Here is a 17,816-nt window from a genome sequence, read left to right as displayed (position 1 = left end):
AGATTCAAACTGGATTACAATCCCTTCCTCTCCCCACAACAGACACCTTGTGAGGTAGGTGAGAGAGTTCTAAGAGAACTGTGACTAGCCCAAGGTCACCCAGCTGGCTTGATGTGTAGGAGTGGAGAATCAAACCCGGTTCTTCTGATTAGAGTCCACTGCTCTTAACCACTACACCACGCTGGCAATATGAGTCCTCTGAATCCCCAGCTTTAATTTTTAAAAAAATCTCTAGCCCCTTTCATTCGCATTGGCAATGAAGCCTACAAAGAGAACTGTCGATGGATAAAAGCAGCCTTAGGGAACTGGTAAAAAGGTAAAGGTAGTCCCCTGTGCAAGCACCGGGTCATTCCTGACCCATGGGGTGATGTCACATCTCGATGTTTACTAGGCAGACTGTATGTTTATGGGGTGGTTTGCCATTGCCTTCCCCAGTCATCTACACTTTACCCCCATGCAAGCTGGGTACTCCTTTTACTGACCTCGGAAGGATGGAAGGCTGAGTCAACCTTGAGCCGGCTACCTGAAACCGACTTCCGTTGGGATCAAACTCAGGTCGTGAGCAGAGCTTGGACTGCAGTACTGCAGCTTACCACTCTGTGCCACGGAACTGGTACTAATTCTCAAGTAGAGGTACCCCAAAGACTTACCAAAGTGGATGCATAGAGCAAAGCAGTCTGTCTGCCGTCTTGTTAATATGACATCATCAAAACTGAGTGGGGTCAAGGGCTTTGCCAACCCCTGTTTAAGTACATAATGATGTTAGCCAATGTGGTGTCATAGTTCAAATCTCCCCTTTCTCATCAAACTCACTGGATGACCTTGGGCCAGTCCTTATCTCTCAGCCTACCCTACCTCACAGAGCTGTTGTCATGGTAAAACAGGGAAAAGAGAATGAAGCACAGTACCTTGAGCTCTTTGAATAAAAGGTGGTATCAAAATTTGATAGACTAAAAAAAAGTGGGGTGGGACCAATAAGTCTTTTTGGTCTTCAGTGGGTGCTCTGGAAAGAGAGCTCCTAACCCCTGGGTGAGCATTCCCAGCATCGTGTAATAAGGGAGATATTACCTCTGGATGTCCATGTTCTGCCCTTAACTAGCGTGGCCAACAGCAGACCTAGAAAAAGCTGTCAGTGCTACCCGCTGCTACCATGTTGTGTGACAACGAACTACACAAGTTAATAATAAATTGTGTCGACCGTTAGCTGTCACTGTATCATCATGCATTGATGGTCACTAGTACCTGAATTTAAGAATACTATTATGAAGGCCAGGAGGGAAGGCAGCATGGTATAGCCCAATCTCGTCAGATCTTGGAAGCTAAGCAGGGTCAGCCCTGGTTAGTATTTGGATGGGAGACCACCAAGGAATACCAGGGCTGATATGCAGAGGAAGGCACTGGCAAACCACCTGTTTGTCTCTTGCCTTGAAAACCCCATAAGGGGTCGCCATAAGTTGGCTGCAACTTGATGGCTCTTTGTGTGTGTGTTAACTACCATCAAGTCTCTTCCGACTCATGGCGACCCTATGAATGAAGGTCCTCCAAAATGTCCTATCTTTGACAGCCTTGCTCAGATCTTGCAAATTGAAGGCTGTGGCTTCCTTTATTGAGTCCATCCATCTCTTGTTGGGTCTTCCTCTTTTCCTGCTGCCCTCAACTTCTTGCATGACTGTCTTTTCCAGTGACTCTTGTCGTCTCATGACGTGACCAAAATAGCCGCAGTTTAGTCATTTTAGCTTCTAGGGTCAGTTCAGGCTTGATTTGATCTATAACCCATTGATTTGTTTTTTTGGCAGTCCACAGAATCCGTAACACTCTCCTCCCAACACCACATTTCAAAGGAATCTATTTTCTTCCTATCAGCTTTCTTCACGGCTCTTTACACACACACATTATGAATGCCAATCCTATGCAAGTATACTCAGAAGTCCATTTTATGTTCAGTGGGATTTACTCTCGGGTCAGGGTGCATAGGATTTCCCATGACATGCCTCATAATTTTACATTTGATCTACACATTTTGCCATCCACATGGAAGCTGGGGAAACAAAGAGGAATCTTGCTGAGAGGAATAGAAGATCCTGATGATTGGAGTCGTGGGAAGAAGTGTGTATTTTACTGAGGCTAATCTGTAGTCAGCCTTTTACTTTGATTTGCCACCAATTAGGATGTGAGCACTCCAGCTAAAAGAGTTAATCTCGTATCGCTTTGTGGAGTGGGAGGAGCTATAACTCTACATCACCAGATGCGTTGAATATAACTTGAGAATGTCTATATTGGGGGTCAGCATTCTATGGTTTTAGAGCCAAACATGGCCCAATGTTGAACCAAATATGGCTCTTAAAAATGAAATATTTGCATTTAAGGCATATTGCAGGGGTAGGTGGGATGCTAGAATAACTAGTATATGAAGGAACAAACAGGCAAATATTTTTATGAGACTAACTAAAGGGCTCCTTAGAGATACTTTACAAAAAAGTGAAATGCTAGAAGTGAACAGTTGCCAGTAATCCAAGCTGTGAACCAAGAGCAGATTTATGCCAATGCACTAAAACAATCATACAGGTGTTCCTTATTACTTATTATTATGAGACTTCATGTGAGAGACTTAATAATAAAAGAATCAAAAAGACCAGTGTTTGGGCTGCAGAAATTGTATGGAATAGTAATCACCACATCAATTAGCAGTAATGTTAAGGACAATATTATCAATTATGCAAATGGGCACTCTTACATTGGCTCTTCGTTGACATCATACTCTGAATTTTAATGTAGTTTGGCTCCTTAATTATAAGAGGATCCAGACCTCCTGGGCTAGGTGCGGGTCACTATCACATGGGTGTTTTGTAGAAGCAATGTGATTTGTTTTTAAATCAGAACAGATCTTGGCACTAAATTATACATGCCCTTGACTGTTCCTAAATTACATTTGTCTCTGTTCATGGGGAAGTGTTTAATGGTAAAAAGTAACATATCAATCAACATTAAGGTGTGTGGTAGGCAAGCTGGGTGTTCAGGTCATTGTTCCCAAGGAACCCCACTCCCTTACCCAGACCCAGCTTTGCCTTTGCCCTTCTGTAAGCAAATAAGTTCCAAGGGAAAGTGTTGTTTAAATAAATAATCACCTCCAGCTCTCCTCTGCAGTTGATCTCTCTGTTGACCTCATAACTAACACCATTCTGGCTGCATGGGGGCCACATGTTCTCATTTGACCTTCAGGATGTAGAGAAGAATTCAGAATTTTTTTAAAAAGTGCTCGTCTTGGTCTCTCTGTCTTCTTCTTTTTGCACAATTGTAATGTTTTTATAGTCATTGATCTGTCACTCTGCATTGCAGTCATCTGTGAATAAAGTAATCTCAGTCTTTGGTGTTTCCAATCCACCCTCGTTGCTCACAAAATTTGTATCAATGTCTTGCAGAGTCAGCGTCTTGGTCGGAGCTCCGAAAGCCAACACTAGCCAGCCAGACATAGTGGAAGGAGGTGCCGTCTACTATTGCCCTTGGCCGGCCACTGAGTGCAAACCGATCCCTTTTGATAATACAAGTAAGTAAATTGAGTCTGCATCATGGTGCACATGGGAATGCTCAGCTGAACCCAGTTGCCATGAGGAGACTGCCACTCCCTTCTGCTCTGGTGGGCAGATTGGATGCGCTCTTCAATTCTATTAGTTCCTCTGATCTAACTCTCTTGCCGCTCCTCAGAGGAAATGCCACTCTTGGATGTTTGTATGTATGTGCTCGTGGGGAAGTGTTTAATGGGAGCCAGTGTGGTGTAGTGGTTAAGAGCGGTGGTTTGGAGTGGTGGAGTCTGATCTGGAGAACTGGGTTTGATTCCCCACTCCTCCACATGAGCGGCGGAGGCTAATCTGGTGAACTGGATTTGTTTCCCCACTCCAGCACACAAAGCCAGCTGGGTGACCTTGGGCTAGTCACACTCTCTCAGCTTCACCTACCTCACAGGGTGTCTGTTGTGGGGAGGGGAAGGGAAGGTGATTGTAAGCCGGTTTGAGTCTCCCTTAAGTGGTAGAGAAAGTCGGCATATAAAAGCCAACTCTTCTTCTTCTTCCCAGATATATAACTATGGCATGAACTTCAGGACTACTACTTTCATTCTCCTCAACTAAGATTTCTGGAAGTTTTTTTTCCCCTTGATGCGTTTATGCCACTGGTTCCCAACCGGGGGTCCGCGGACCCCCAGGGGTCCGCAAAACAAAGTTATAAACCCATAATAAATTAATATTTTCAATTAAAAGTTCTCTATTATAAAAATATATTCAAATATTATTCTAATTTTAATGTTTAACTAACAGTTATGAGTAAAGTTTATTTTCAAATTCTCAGAATTTTTATTTTGAACTTTGGGGTCCCTGCACCGAACAGAAAAGTCCTAGTGGTCCCTGGTCAAAAAAAGGTTGGGAACCACTGGTTTATGCATCTGTGATGGACTAAGGGTATGTCTGTCAGTGACTGTACGTGAAAGGGACAGACGGAATGGGCGGAGCTTAAGAGAGGCGACTCTGAGCTGCTGGAAAGAAGTTTCCATCTAGACATTAGGAAGAATTTTCTAACAGAGCGGTTCCTCAGTGGAACAGGCTTCCTCGGGAGGTGATAAGCTCTCCTTCCCTGGAGGTTTTTAAGAAGAGGTTAGATGGCCATCGGTCAGCAATGCTGATTCTGTGACCTTAGGCAGTTCATGAGAGGGAGGGCATCTTGGCCATCTTCTGGTCACTGGGGGTGTGGAGGGAGGAGGTGGTTGTGAATTTCCTGCATTGTGCAGGGGGTTGGACTTGATGGCCCTGGTGGTCCCTTCCAACTCTATGATTCTAAAGGTGTTTTTTTTTTTACTCTGGGTTCCGGTAAGATAGGCTGTGCCTAGTGGGACTGGGGGGAAAACCAGAAGGGTGACGAAAGAGAGAGTTGGGGAGGAAAAAAGGTCCCTACTGTAGTTACAGGGGGGAGGAATAGTCTCTGAGGAAAGAGGTATTCCTGGCCCAATTATTGTGAGAGAGTTACTTTAAGTGCTGTGAAGTTATTCCATGTTGAAAAAAGGAAGGAAGAAGGGAGAATCTCCTTACTTCCTAGTTTTAGGCACCAGAGCATACACGTGAACCTCTGTGTGCAGGTTTTGGGACTAAGTTACCTTAAGTAAAGGTAAAGGTCCCCGGTGCAAGCACCGGGTCATTCCTGACCCATGGGGTGATGTCACATCCCAACGTTTACTAGGCAGACTTTGTTTGTGGGGTGGTTTGCCAGTGCCTTCCCCAGTCATCTTCCCTTTAACCCCCAGCAATCTGGGTACTCATTTTACCCACCTCTGTTGGAAGGATGGAAGGCTGAGTCAACCTTGAGCCGGCTACCTGAAACCAACTTCCGTCAGGATCGAACTCAGGTCGTGAGGAGAGCTTTTGACTGCAGTACTGCAGCTTACCACTCTGCGCCCCGGGGCTCTTAAAGCTACCTTAAAGAGTTGGAAATCTGGGTTAAGTAAAACAACATCTGTGCTGTACTTGTAGAGCAACTCATTATTTATATGGAAAATTTGTACCTTTCCTTAACACTAGTCTTTCCTCCAATGCCTTTCCCTGTGAAGTATAATAAAATTCTGTTATTGTCGAACTGAATAAAGCCTCGGGCGTCTCAGTTATCAGAGGTAAAATGAAGTAGGAGAGGAGGGAGAGATTCCCCCCCCCAATCACAGCGCCCCTTTTCAGCATCAAGTTTTACAAAGTAAGCTCCTTTTCAGTGTTCCCCTTTCAAGTCCATAGTCAGTGTTTAGCACCCTTCTCTACAAGGAGCTTTCTGTCGGGGTGAATGGGGCAAAGGAGGTACCTTGTGCTCCGTGCCTATTTAATTCTTTTCCAAAGGGAGGGGGAGGATTTTCCTTCGGAATAAGGGAGGCTGGGTGGAAAATGACTGAGGCATAATATGGATGGCTTACATCCACTTTAGACCCCCTCCCCCTCTGACAGATGGTTTTTATTTAATTAAAGGGGAAACACATTTTAGACAATTCAGGCTGTTTATGTTTTCTGTTGTTTTCCTTTATGGCCCTTGAAAATCATTTAGTGCTAGTGTTTTCTGAAACGTTAAAATGGAAAGGTTTTGATTTAAACATCTGATTCTTTAGAAGCAATGTTTATGAGTCGTCAAGTTTGGTTTAACGTTTGTGCTTTCATGAGTATACCAAAGCCCGTTTTTACAAACATAGATTTCAGAACTTCCCTCTGAGCGAGCCCGTGCAAAATCAGTAAGGTGATACCTTTGACTACAGCAGTGTCTACTTGGGGATATGTCCTTCAGGCATGAAATGAGGAGGCTGGAACTGAAAATCAGTTTGCCTTTAGACTAAGAAGCAAGTTGTGCTGGGCACAAAATGGACAGTGAATATATACATTGTTTAATTGGTAGCAAGCCCTTGGCATATGAAATGGTTGTGAGACAACGGAGAGTTAAATTGCAAGAATTTACACATGAACACATGAATCTGCCTTATACTGAATCAGACCCTTGGTCCATCAAAGTCAGTATTGTCTACTTAGACTGGCAGGGTCTCTCCAGGGTCTCAGGCAGAGGTCTTTCACATCACCTACTTGCCTAGTCCCTTTAACTGGAGATGCCGGGGATTGAACCTGGGACCTTCTGCATGCCAAGCAGATGCTCTACCACTGAGCCACAGCCCCTCCCCACTACAGTGTCTTGTGCAAGGCAGTGTTCTTCTACCTCTATTACCTTTATGAATTCCCATTCACATCTACGATTTCAAGTTTTTTTCCTTTAAATGCTTTGCCAAAGATTCCTTTCAGGCTGTAGGGACAGAATGCTCCAAATGGGAAACATTTCAGCATTGGTTAACTTGTGATATATGGGATGTGTTGGATTCTGGCTCACAAGCATTGCTAGAGAAATGGACATATTGAACAAGGAAAGCTCCATGCTGTGACAGTTTACATGTAGTACATGAGAGCCAGCGTGGCATGGTGGTTAAGAGCGGCGGATTCTAATCTGGAGAACCAGGTTTGATTCCCCACTCCTCCACATGAGCAGCAGACTCTAATCTGGAAAACTAGGTTGGTTTCCCCACTCCTCCACATGCAGCCTTCTGGGTGACCTTGGGCTAGTCACAGTTCTCTTAGAACTCTCTCAGCCCCACCTACCTCACAAGGTGTCTATTGTGGGAAAGGGAAGGCGATTGTGAGCCGCTTTGAGTCTCCTCAAAAGGTAGAGAACAGCAAGGCATAAAAACCAACTCTTCTTCTATTCTGCATTATTTTCCTGCAAAGAGGGAAGTGTTGATTATAGTGATAGTGACCACTCCCTAGCTAGTCTAGTTATCGCCTGTAGTGTGCCATGAGGAACCTCTGAGCCTTTTTTCTAATTTTTTCAGCACAAGACCATTCCGCCAGTTACTGTAGCCAAAAAAACTGCCTTCATGTGACCGTGTTGATGTGCTACCAATGCACAGAGGTAACTGGGCCAGATCCTGTTGGACAGATTTGCACGCACAAGGAGGAAGTGATTTTCACCAATCCCCTCCCTTGGCAGCTTAACTCCCCTCTCATGCTGTACCTGGGAATCCACCATCCTGTAGGGACAGCATTCATCAGTCCCAAGGTCATACTTTGCATAGTCTCTATAAAATCGCTAATTTAAAATATTTGCATTAGCTGTGGTGACTCGGGCTGCATTCAAATGTCACATTAACCTTGCTTTGTTTGAATTGTGTTTAATGCAACAAGCTGTGGTTATTCTACCTGAGTAATAAAGCCAGGTCTGTATGTAAACTCTAGCTTGTCTGCTTCCGGGCAGCCGCAAGGAATTGTATTACTGTGACTTGTGAATTCAGACACCCAAAGAAAACACAAATAATGCAAACTAGAGTTAGCGAACTAGCTACGAAACTTGGTCTGAAATCTCAATTTGGTGCCAACCGGCAAACCATTAGACCGTCTCTGTTCAGATGTGCAGCTAACTGGGGTTCCATCAAACCATGGTTTTTATTGATGTCTGAATGCAGCCATGGTTTCTACTTACTATTTCTATTACTATTTCTATTTCTATTTCTACTTACTATTACATTGTTTCTACTTACTTGCTATTACAAATATTTCCAGGCTGTTCTGGCCAGGTGTTGTAGCATACAGCATTCAGTATCTAATGACAGGTGCATTTCTCACTTCAGATGCAGACATGCCTCACACTCACATTGTTAAAAAGGAGCGTGAGAAGTCGCCTGCTATATGAACCAATCGAAACAACATGAGCCAGCATCTACCAAATAGAACAGTCCTTCTGATTGGGTAGCTGGAGTCACAGGAGGACACATTTGGTGGCCTTGAGCAGGACCTATGACATGACAGCCGTGCTTTCTTCCCCTCCTCTTTTTCTTTGCCAAACAAGGTTTCCCAACTACTGAAGAACAGAACACAAGAATGGAATTCGACTGGCTTTAATTAACGAACGGGGCTGGTTCAAATATTGCTGTGTTTTTATAGCTGACTTGGGGTTTGCGAACATCAAAGTTCTGAACATAACCTCCAAAAGCATAGAAGAGGGTGAAAAATGTTGAACAGAGTATGTCAGGTCTGAACATCCAGAAGCTCAATCTTAAGCATACATTTAAGTTCAAGTTCGGTAGTCATAGTCGAACAATAAAAGGTGACCAGTGATTACTTATGAGCTTTATATTAGTGCAGACCATAAACCACAGCTGTAGGCAAGCGGATAACATTATCAGACTGAAAATTACACGCATGCCTCCCTCCCTGATTCTAGCCTGTTGCTAAATGGCAAATCAGAGCTCCTGTGACAGGTTTTGATGCTGTGGTGGGGCTTCCTCTTTCCTCCCCGCCCGCTTGAGTAAACCGGCTTATAGAATGCTTTATGGGACTTGTAATCTTTCAATGAGGGGAGACCATTCGGCACACTTGGATGACTTTCTCACTTCCACTGCCAACAATAACCGTCATGAGCTCAATGGAGCAGCAGACGGAATGAGAGCACTTCCTACGAGTGGCCCTTTATGAAAGAGCAATCGCAGCCATACTTTCGGCTCACACAAATTGGAAAGTGTTATGATATACCTGCGCAGCGGTGTAGCTGAACGCCGCCACCCAAGCTTTGCGGCTTGTGGCCAACTCAGCCCACAGCATGGTCTCTGCTGCAGAGGCATTATAGCAGCGTCAGGGGTTTATAAAGGGCTGCTGTTAACAAGTGGGCTATCACTAGTATAGTCTTAAACAAATTGGACTTTTCCCCCTTCCAGCTGTTTTTTTTTTTAATCACACAGCTTCAGTGGTAGCCAGTTAGGGTTGCCAGGTCCCTCTTCGCAACCGGCAGGAGATTTTTGGAGCGGAGCCTGAAAAGGGCTGGGTTTGTGGAGGGGAGGGACTTCAATGCCATAGAGTTCAATTGCCATTTTTCTCCAGGTGATCTGATCTCTGTCGGCTGGAGATCAGTTGAATTAGCAGCAGATCTCCTGCTACTACCTGGCAGTTGGCAACCCTATAGCCAGTTAGTTCAATTACATGCAAATCAGCAATGCCTGCTCATTTGCATTTCCTAGGACTCTATCCAGGCTGTGGAACGTAAGACTGAATCTCAAAAATGGTCATCCTTAAGCATATATTCACAATATTACTACTGTCTATCCAGTGGCTACAACTTCCAGGGTATTTTCATGCAGAAGCAGAAGAGAGTCGTCTGGAAAGAAATGAGTACAATTCGAAAGGCATGAAGTTGTGCTTATGGTACTAGGAGTGAATTTGTGATGTAACTGTAGAACACAGAAGCTGCATGGGGGGAGGCTGCCGGGCAACTTGCAATATGATAAATGTGGGGCCGTGGTGGAGGCCTCTCCATGGTGTTTTTTTGCATCCTGAGAGGCAATCACTAAATCAAGTAACCCGTATAGAATTCTGCCAGCACTTCCCGTGAAAGGCTGATTGTTGTGGGCTATATATAACACATAAAAACGCTTCACATTTCCCATTCGCTTGTCAAGAACGGCAGTAACCTGCTTGCTATCTCAGTGACAGACATTTACGGCGCAATCCTGAGTAGTGTTACACCTTTCCAAAGTCCATAGAGGTCAGCGGGCTTAGGAAGGGTATAACACTACTTAGGATGACACTGTTATATTCCTTGAATTGTGGCTCGCAGCCAATTTTTGTTTCTCTTCTGCAATGACCACCATTTGATTTTGGCCTTAACACCTGCCAGATGTCCCCTCCCACCCCAGATCTGCATATTGAGAACTGGTTAGTAGCTTAGTGGCTAAGAAACTGATCTTATTGGTGGAGAGGTACCCTGGTTTAAATCTTGCTTCTCCCATGAACTTACTAGGTGATCATAGGCAAGCCTTGGTGCCCCCACCCCCATCTGCAATATGGGGATAATAATACCAATCTTCCTTACAGGATGGTTGTAAGGATTATAAGGAGATAATGTACATAAAGTGCGCTCAACACTTAAAATTGGTGTACAAATCCTAAGAGATTAAAAAAAAATAGTTCTCAGTTGTATGGAATTACTAGCTTGAAGCACAGGCATGAATGCCAAAAATTTCACATGATTGAGAAAAGGTGAAGGTAGCCCCCTGTGCAAGCACCCCGACCAATGGGGTGACGTCACATCATGACGTTTACTAGGCAGACTATGTTTATGGGGTGGTTTGCTATTGCCTTCCCCAGTCATCTACACTTTACCCCCAGCAAGCTGGGTATGTGATTGAGAACTTTTAAAAAAAAACAAAAAAAAAAAACAGTACTTTTGAGTGTAGGTGCCCTTTACATACAGTATCTCCTTGTAATCTTTACAACCACCCTGTAGGGTAGAACAGTCTTATTAGGTGCTAAAAAGTGTTGGCTAAATTTTATATCCAGTATGAGTTAATGTTAGTGTACAAATATGATACCAGAAAAATTACCTGTCTATCTTCTCACAGAGGAAGAATATAGCAAATGTGATGCTGATGTTTGTTACTTCCTAGGCTTTGTGAATTCTCTGTTTTCTTCATTTTTCACTTTTCCAACCCTGCAAAAAGTGTCATTTATTTTTCAGCATTTGTCATTTGAGACATGAAATTTTTAGTTATAGGTTCACAAGCCTGGGAGCTAAAGGCTCAGTTACAATCATGATTCCAATAAGCAACACCCTTTCTCCTTTAGGCTGATTTCATTGCTTCCACATTTATATATTTAAAATATTGGTTGCTGTGCTGTATTGTTGGGTTTAATGAAGTTCTTTAGGCTGTAATCCTGCAGAAAGTTGTATGTGAATATTGTTTTTAACAGAAAGCTAAGTGTGTATGTATGCCCTTCTGATTTTAGTGGAATCCAAGAGGAGTGAACCAAAGAATATATTTGGGCAACTGCCCTGGAGATCCCGATTTGCCACTGTTTAAAGAGAAGACGGGTTACAGAGAAAGAGGATGGGAGGGAATACCATTTCAAGTTGAGTTTAGTCTGGGTAAAGTTGTTTCTGCAGGCTAATTCGTACTTTGCAGATGTACCAGTTGTGGATTGCCGGTCTCTTGGTGAACACTGAAGGGGAGATAGTGTCTGGGGAGGAGGCATTTCAGTAGGGTTGCCAGGTCCCTCTTCCCCACCGGCGGGAGGTTTTTGGGGTAGAGCCCAAGGAGGTCGGGTTTTGGGGAGAGGAGGGACTTCAATGCCATAGAGTCCAATGGCTGAAGGGGCCATTTTCTCCAGATGAACTGATCTCTGTCGGTTGGAGATCAGTTGTAATAGCAGAAGATCTCCAGCTAGTGCCTGGAGGTTGGCAACCCTACATTTCAGGGAGCTGTGATTGGATGTAGCTCCACAGTGCATGTCCCCTATGAGTTTACAGGCATAACCAAAAGTCATGTAGTCCACTAGCAATAAACTCTCCTAGTACCTAAAGCATGAAATGACCCCGTGTTGTAAACACGGCCACTGTGCTTTTGGGAGCCTTGTTCCAAAATCTGTTTCAGAAAAAAAATGTTTAGGATCATACTGTAATTCTTCAAATGGACCAGAAGAGGTCGTTATAGAGCAGCGTTTTTTTAAAGTCTTCCTTTAACTTATTGAATTTAATGCATTCCATTCAAACTTTTAGTTCGGTTTCATATCTGAATCCCTACTCTGTCTAAATACTGTTATAAAAATGTGTGCTTATTTTCTGGGGAGTATCTGTTCTTCTATTTGTTTGTTTTTTTTACAAAGAAGACTAGTTCTAAAGCCCTTAATTCCTGGAATGTGACTTTGCTTATCATAAAAGATTAGGTGTCCGTTTGGTCCTTGTGGGTGTACTCAGTTTCCTCTTGGCAATCAGGTTGGGGTTTTCAACCAAAGTGGGAATCTCCTCTCAAGAATAAAGTGGGGAAAGTCTTTGGCAAAGTGTTCTGCTGAGATAAAACATGAGGCAGTTTGGCCAGAAGCAGAGCTGATTGTAACAAAACCCAGGTACTCTCTTAGCAGAGGATGTGTTGTGAGACTCCAGGGATTTAATTACATGAAGAAAGTATTAACCGTGAAGATGGTGAGACCCTGTGGGAAATTATAACAAAATAGGATTTAAGTGTCAAAAGAAATACTGAGAAACGGAAAGCTCATCCCACTGCTTTTGCACACCAGAGATTCAGGAATGGCCAGATTAGTCTTTAATGATTTATGGGCAGAGTTCTGATTCATGGTGGATACATGGATCTCTTTATCAGCTGTGGCTTTTAAGAAGTGAAACAGATGCAGCTTAGTTAACCTAGGTCCAAGGCTGAAATCAAAATTGTGGTTTTCCCCCCTTTCTCCCTAAGCAATGGACTGGCTATGCAGGTAAATACATGTTTAGGAAATCACAAGCTGATATTCCAGTGCAAATGTGTTTATTTTTGTTTGCTTGGTTTTTTTACCATGCTGTTTTTCCTTTACTTGGGTAAAGCTGCTTCTGACTTCAAGGAAAGTGATCTGCCCCAGAACTATTTATAAAACTGAGTAAGGAATTCCTATTCGGATGAATTGATTTCACAAGATGCAGTGTTTTATATTGGAGTGATTACTTCATTCTGTGTCTCTTGAGACGGGTACATGCAAGCAATCCTCTAAATTGGATTTTATTATTTGTGGTACACTTGTGGATTTGTAGAATCCTAGTCACCCTGATATTAATTAGTCACTGTCTTTTCCTACATTCCAGTGGCTACTTCAATGAAGATGCATGGAAGTCCCTTGCATGTAGGAAAATTTGTGAAAGCCACATGAAGATGGTTATATGTTATGATTGTGCATGCCACTGTTTTGCTGCATGTTCAGCGAAGCCTCAGCCAATTGCATAGGAAGTGGTCCTGAATATTATTGGGTGCAGCCCTGCTTTAAGGAACAAATAAAACTGGTATTTGTTTGGATAATGCAGGGGAGTTGGTTTGTGTGAAAAAGAATTCAGACTAGTACCAATCAGTTAACTGACAGGAAAAATTATAGCTGGCAGCAGTTATCTTTGCAACCATTATTCAGAGAGAGAGAGAGAGAGAACGCACGTACACACATTTGTCATTAATTTTGAAAATTCAGTTTTCTAAAACTTTTTTTTTAAAGACTGCTAGCTTATACAGAAGGTGTCAAAAAGCTAGAAGTTTGATGGTTTTATTAAGCTATTTATAGTTAGGGCTGCCATCCCCCAGGTACTAGCTGGAGATCTCCTGCTATAACAACTGATCTCCAGCCAATAGAGATCAGTTACCCTGGAGAAAATGGCTGCTTTGGCCATTGGACTCTATGGCATTGAAGTCCCTCCCCTCCCCAAACCCCACCCTCTTCAGGCTCCGCCCCCAAAACCTCCCTCTGATGGTTAAGAGGGACCTGGCAACCCTATGTATAGTGCATCGGGTTAATATGAAACTGAAAGTGTTCACCTTTTATTATAAAGTGATGTTTTGGAAGCATATGCTTGGTCTTTTGTCACTGTAAGTATGGATTCTAAAAGAGTTTGGACCTCAATTACACCTTATCTGGAGCAATTTATTTTGCCATTGCCTTTGTGGTTGTTGTAACACCACTTCAGGTGACATCAACAAGATCTAGGGTTGCCAGCTCCAGGTTGGGAAATATCTGGAGATTTTGAGGGTGGAGCCTGAGAAGGGTGGGGCTTGGGGAGAGACTTCAGTAGGGTAGACTGCCATAGAGTCCACCTTCCAAAGTGGCCACTTTCTCCAGGTGAACTGATCCCTGTCACCTGGAGATCAGTTGAGATCTCCAGGTACCACCTGGAGGTTGGTAACAAGAGCACATGGTTGTGTACCCCAATAATAGTTCCCCTGCAATCCTGAGATATTGTAGGGAGCATGCTGAGAATAGGACCTATTCTGACCAGGAAGGGGAGGAAATGTGAGCTGTTCAAATATTGCTATTTCCATATGGAGGCTGATGAAAGCCACTCCTATTATGTGAAGTATCATAATGTTTGTGCTACACAGATCATGTGAAACGTCATGCCAGCACTGTACACTCTTAGTGGCATGTGGCATGGATATAGTAGAAGTTCCATGCAATTAGACTGACTTGTGCAATAGGCCTGTGGTGCTTTCACGGGGAAGTGTTTTTTCGTGGTGTCCACATGAGATAGAAGTGTTTGAACAGGCCCTATGAAGACAGTCTGGTGGCAGGGATAAACATTATCATACAACAGCATCTCCAAGAGAGCCAGCAAACATGAGTAGAAAGAGGAAGAGTGGGAGAAGAGGAGATGTTGATAGGCAAGGAGAGAGGAAAGGAATTGTCTGAACTTGCAGGTTATTCCAGTGCTGCATAATATCTCACATTTAGTAACATGGATCATCTGGAAATACTTACCTGAAGTGAAACTTCAGAAATATGGAGAAAATTCTATAGCCAAAAACACCATTAAGAGCAGAGATGAAGTATTAGTTTAGACAAATGAGGCCAGCATGGTAGCTTGAATTCTGAGATAACGGAAGAGATAATTTTACAAAAGCAAGAAGACACCTAATACAACTGGAAGAAGCAACATGCAGTGCAAACTTACTTTATTCAAATTTGGGACAGTCATAATTGGCTAAGGAGAGAGGTATGGGGGAATTTGTGAGCTTTGGAACCATGATTTGGTTGGTGAACCTTTCACATGGTGTCCAGTTAACGAAGAGCGTGATGGATTTGGCTTGCAGATATTTCTTTTTCTTCCAAAGCTTCACACACCGCTACTGAAAAAATTTCTCTTGGAATTTTCCATTTACTCAACACAAAAGGTTGATGCTCAGTGACGCAAGATATGTTTTGACTTATATGATAGCAAACAGTGGTTGTTCATTACCTTAACCACCGGCAGTTGAAAGCCAGTTGGCAAGAGCTATTCCCTCTGCTGTGCAGATTTCAGCCTGTTGAATCTTTTTATGCTCTGAGCCTTAGATCAGAATCTAGGATCCAAAGAACAGATTGCAAATGAGTTTGCAAATGCCACTTGCAGCAAGCTACTGACCTCCATAAGTTTTGTGAAATATTGCAGATTTTTCACTGCTTATGGGATTCCTTTGGCTGTGGTGGATTACGCTTGTCACAGAAGAAGACCAGATGATTCCTATCGATAAACTCCACAACCTTATCACTGCAATTATATTGATTACATGTTTACAACATCTTAGCTCACTCTTAATGCAGAGCCCAGCTCAACACATTCTTAATGTATTTTTCATAGAACTGAACAGGTATTGCTTTCTGAGGGCCAATATACTTCCATACATCACATGTTTTAGGGATGCTTAGTCTCTGTTTATTCTTATCCCTTATCTTGCTAGTCTTTCTCATGATGCCTGATAGCCTGTCTTCCTAATTTGCTCCAGTCCATATGCTACAACCCTCCTGTGGACTTTTGAGGCAATTCTGCTGTGAGCGAAGTGATTGTCAATTTCACCCTTTACCTGGAACCCATTTGAACGATGCTCTGGGAGATCTCCTGGCCTTCAGTAGCAAATATTTGAGGAGCTATGGTAGAAAGAGAGAACGTGAATATGCTTGGTATGCATGTACTGTAGCACCTTGCATGCAGCAACAAGGATCCATGAAGTAACATTCTGCAGAGAGGCAGCCAATACATAAATAAAGGCAGACTCTTTTTATTGATGTATTTCTTTACTTATTTTTTCATAGTTGGCTTTTCTCACTGAGGCTCAAGGTGAATTACAAAATTTAGCAATGCAATAGGAACAGTGTAAAACATGTAATAAACTCTAAAAAGATTGGATTACAAAGTTAGCGAACAGTGCAGTAAATGCAATATTTGGATTACAAAATAATTCAATAGAAATTAGAAACTGTGCCCTAAACTACAGTCCTTGGGGTAAAAGCCTCATCCCGAACAATTCCATTTTACTACATCCTTTTTTATTTATGACAGTGCCATTGTGAACAATTCTGTTTTACACCTTCGATGGAATGACAGGAGTGTGGGACCTCCACAGGCAGCCCATTCCTCGACATGGGAGCCACAAAAGAGAATACTTAGGCACAGGCAGCTGGTGATCTTAACCATTTGCAGGGTGGCCTCCTCAGAAGATGTTGCTCACATGAAGTGCAGCTGTTGCAGGGCCATATTGGGGAGAGGCGTTCCAGTGGATATGTGGGTCGAAGCCCATGACGGGCTTTGTAGGTGATAACCAATTCCCTGACTTGAACCTGGGAGCTAACTGGTAATGGTAGCCAATGGAGCGACTGCAAAATGAGCATAGTTTGCCTACTTTATAAGAAATCAAGCAGAAGGTGCAGATAAAGCTCCCTTGCCTTCATATAGTTTTAGAAGAAGAAGAAGAAGAAGAAGAAGAAGAAGAAGAAGAGTTGGTTTTTATATGCCGACTTTCTTTGCCACTTAAGGGAGAATCAAACCGGCTTACAATCACCTTCCCTTCCCCTCCCCACAACAGACACCCTCTGAGGTAGGTGAGGCTGAGAGATAATAACTTGTCCAAGGTCACCCAGCTGGATTTGTGTGTAGGAGCGGGGAAACAAATCACCAGATTAGCCTCCGCCGTTCATGTGGAGGAGTGGGGAATCAAACCCGGTTCTCCAGATGAGACTCCACCACTCCAAACCACCGTTCTTAACCACTACACCACGCTGGATCTTTTTAGAAAATCTATACACAATTTAACTTTGCCAATGCTGTGTGTATTTTGTTGCTTGTACCATCGTTGCGGCAGATAGTTCATAGACCTGTTGGTCTTGATCAGGCCTTCAAAAGCGTGTGCAATCTGTGCTCCTGGAATGGAGCAGGATTGTACCTGCTGGCTGTGCCTCAATTGTCTGGCTGGCAGCAGACCCAGCACACAAACTATACATGTGTAGGCTTTGTAGCCACAATTTTACAACATTCCTGACTATGCACAAAACCTATTCACATATACCTACGTGCATGTAAGGCTTGCTGCAGAAATTTGGCTGTATGCACAGGTGTCTAGCATTGGGACTAGTATTTGCAATTCCACTCAGCTCTGTATATGTATATGAAGAAGTGTATATGAAGAAGTGAACTGTGGCTCACGAAAGCTCATACCCTGCCAGAAAATATTTTTGTTAGTCTTTAAGGTGCTACTGGACTCTTGCTCTTTTCTACTACTGTATATGCATGTGTGTGTACATTTGAACACTGAAGAGAACTACTGTGTTGAGTTTCTCATTCCCAGCCACCCTTTTGGATTCATTCTCAGAAGAACTAATGCCACAAAATTGCTTTTGGTTGTAGAAAAATCTTTCCCCCCCCACTACAGATTATAGCTTTTTACTTCTGAATATGATTTTTATCTCTTCTCCTACTCACGGACCTTTAAAAAAAAAAAG

General features: G+C 43.1%; 1 protein-coding gene across 1 annotated transcript in view; it reads left to right on the top strand.

Annotated features, from left to right (window-relative positions):
• Positions 1–3,408: 3,408 nt before the first annotated feature.
• ITGA8 (integrin subunit alpha 8) overlaps positions 3,409–17,816 on the top strand; it is a 128,651-nt gene continuing 114,243 nt past the window's right edge. The window contains exon 1 of the mRNA XM_056857097.1: positions 3,409–3,544. Coding sequence (XP_056713075.1) covers positions 3,409–3,544 — 136 coding nt within the window. The remainder of the gene's footprint in view (positions 3,545–17,816) is intronic.

This window comes from Euleptes europaea, chromosome 11 (assembly GCF_029931775.1).
Source record: "Euleptes europaea isolate rEulEur1 chromosome 11, rEulEur1.hap1, whole genome shotgun sequence".
Lineage (NCBI taxonomy): Eukaryota > Metazoa > Chordata > Lepidosauria > Squamata > Sphaerodactylidae > Euleptes > Euleptes europaea.
Note: the sequence above shows the minus strand (reverse complement) of the source record. Positions and strands in the feature narration are given on the sequence as shown.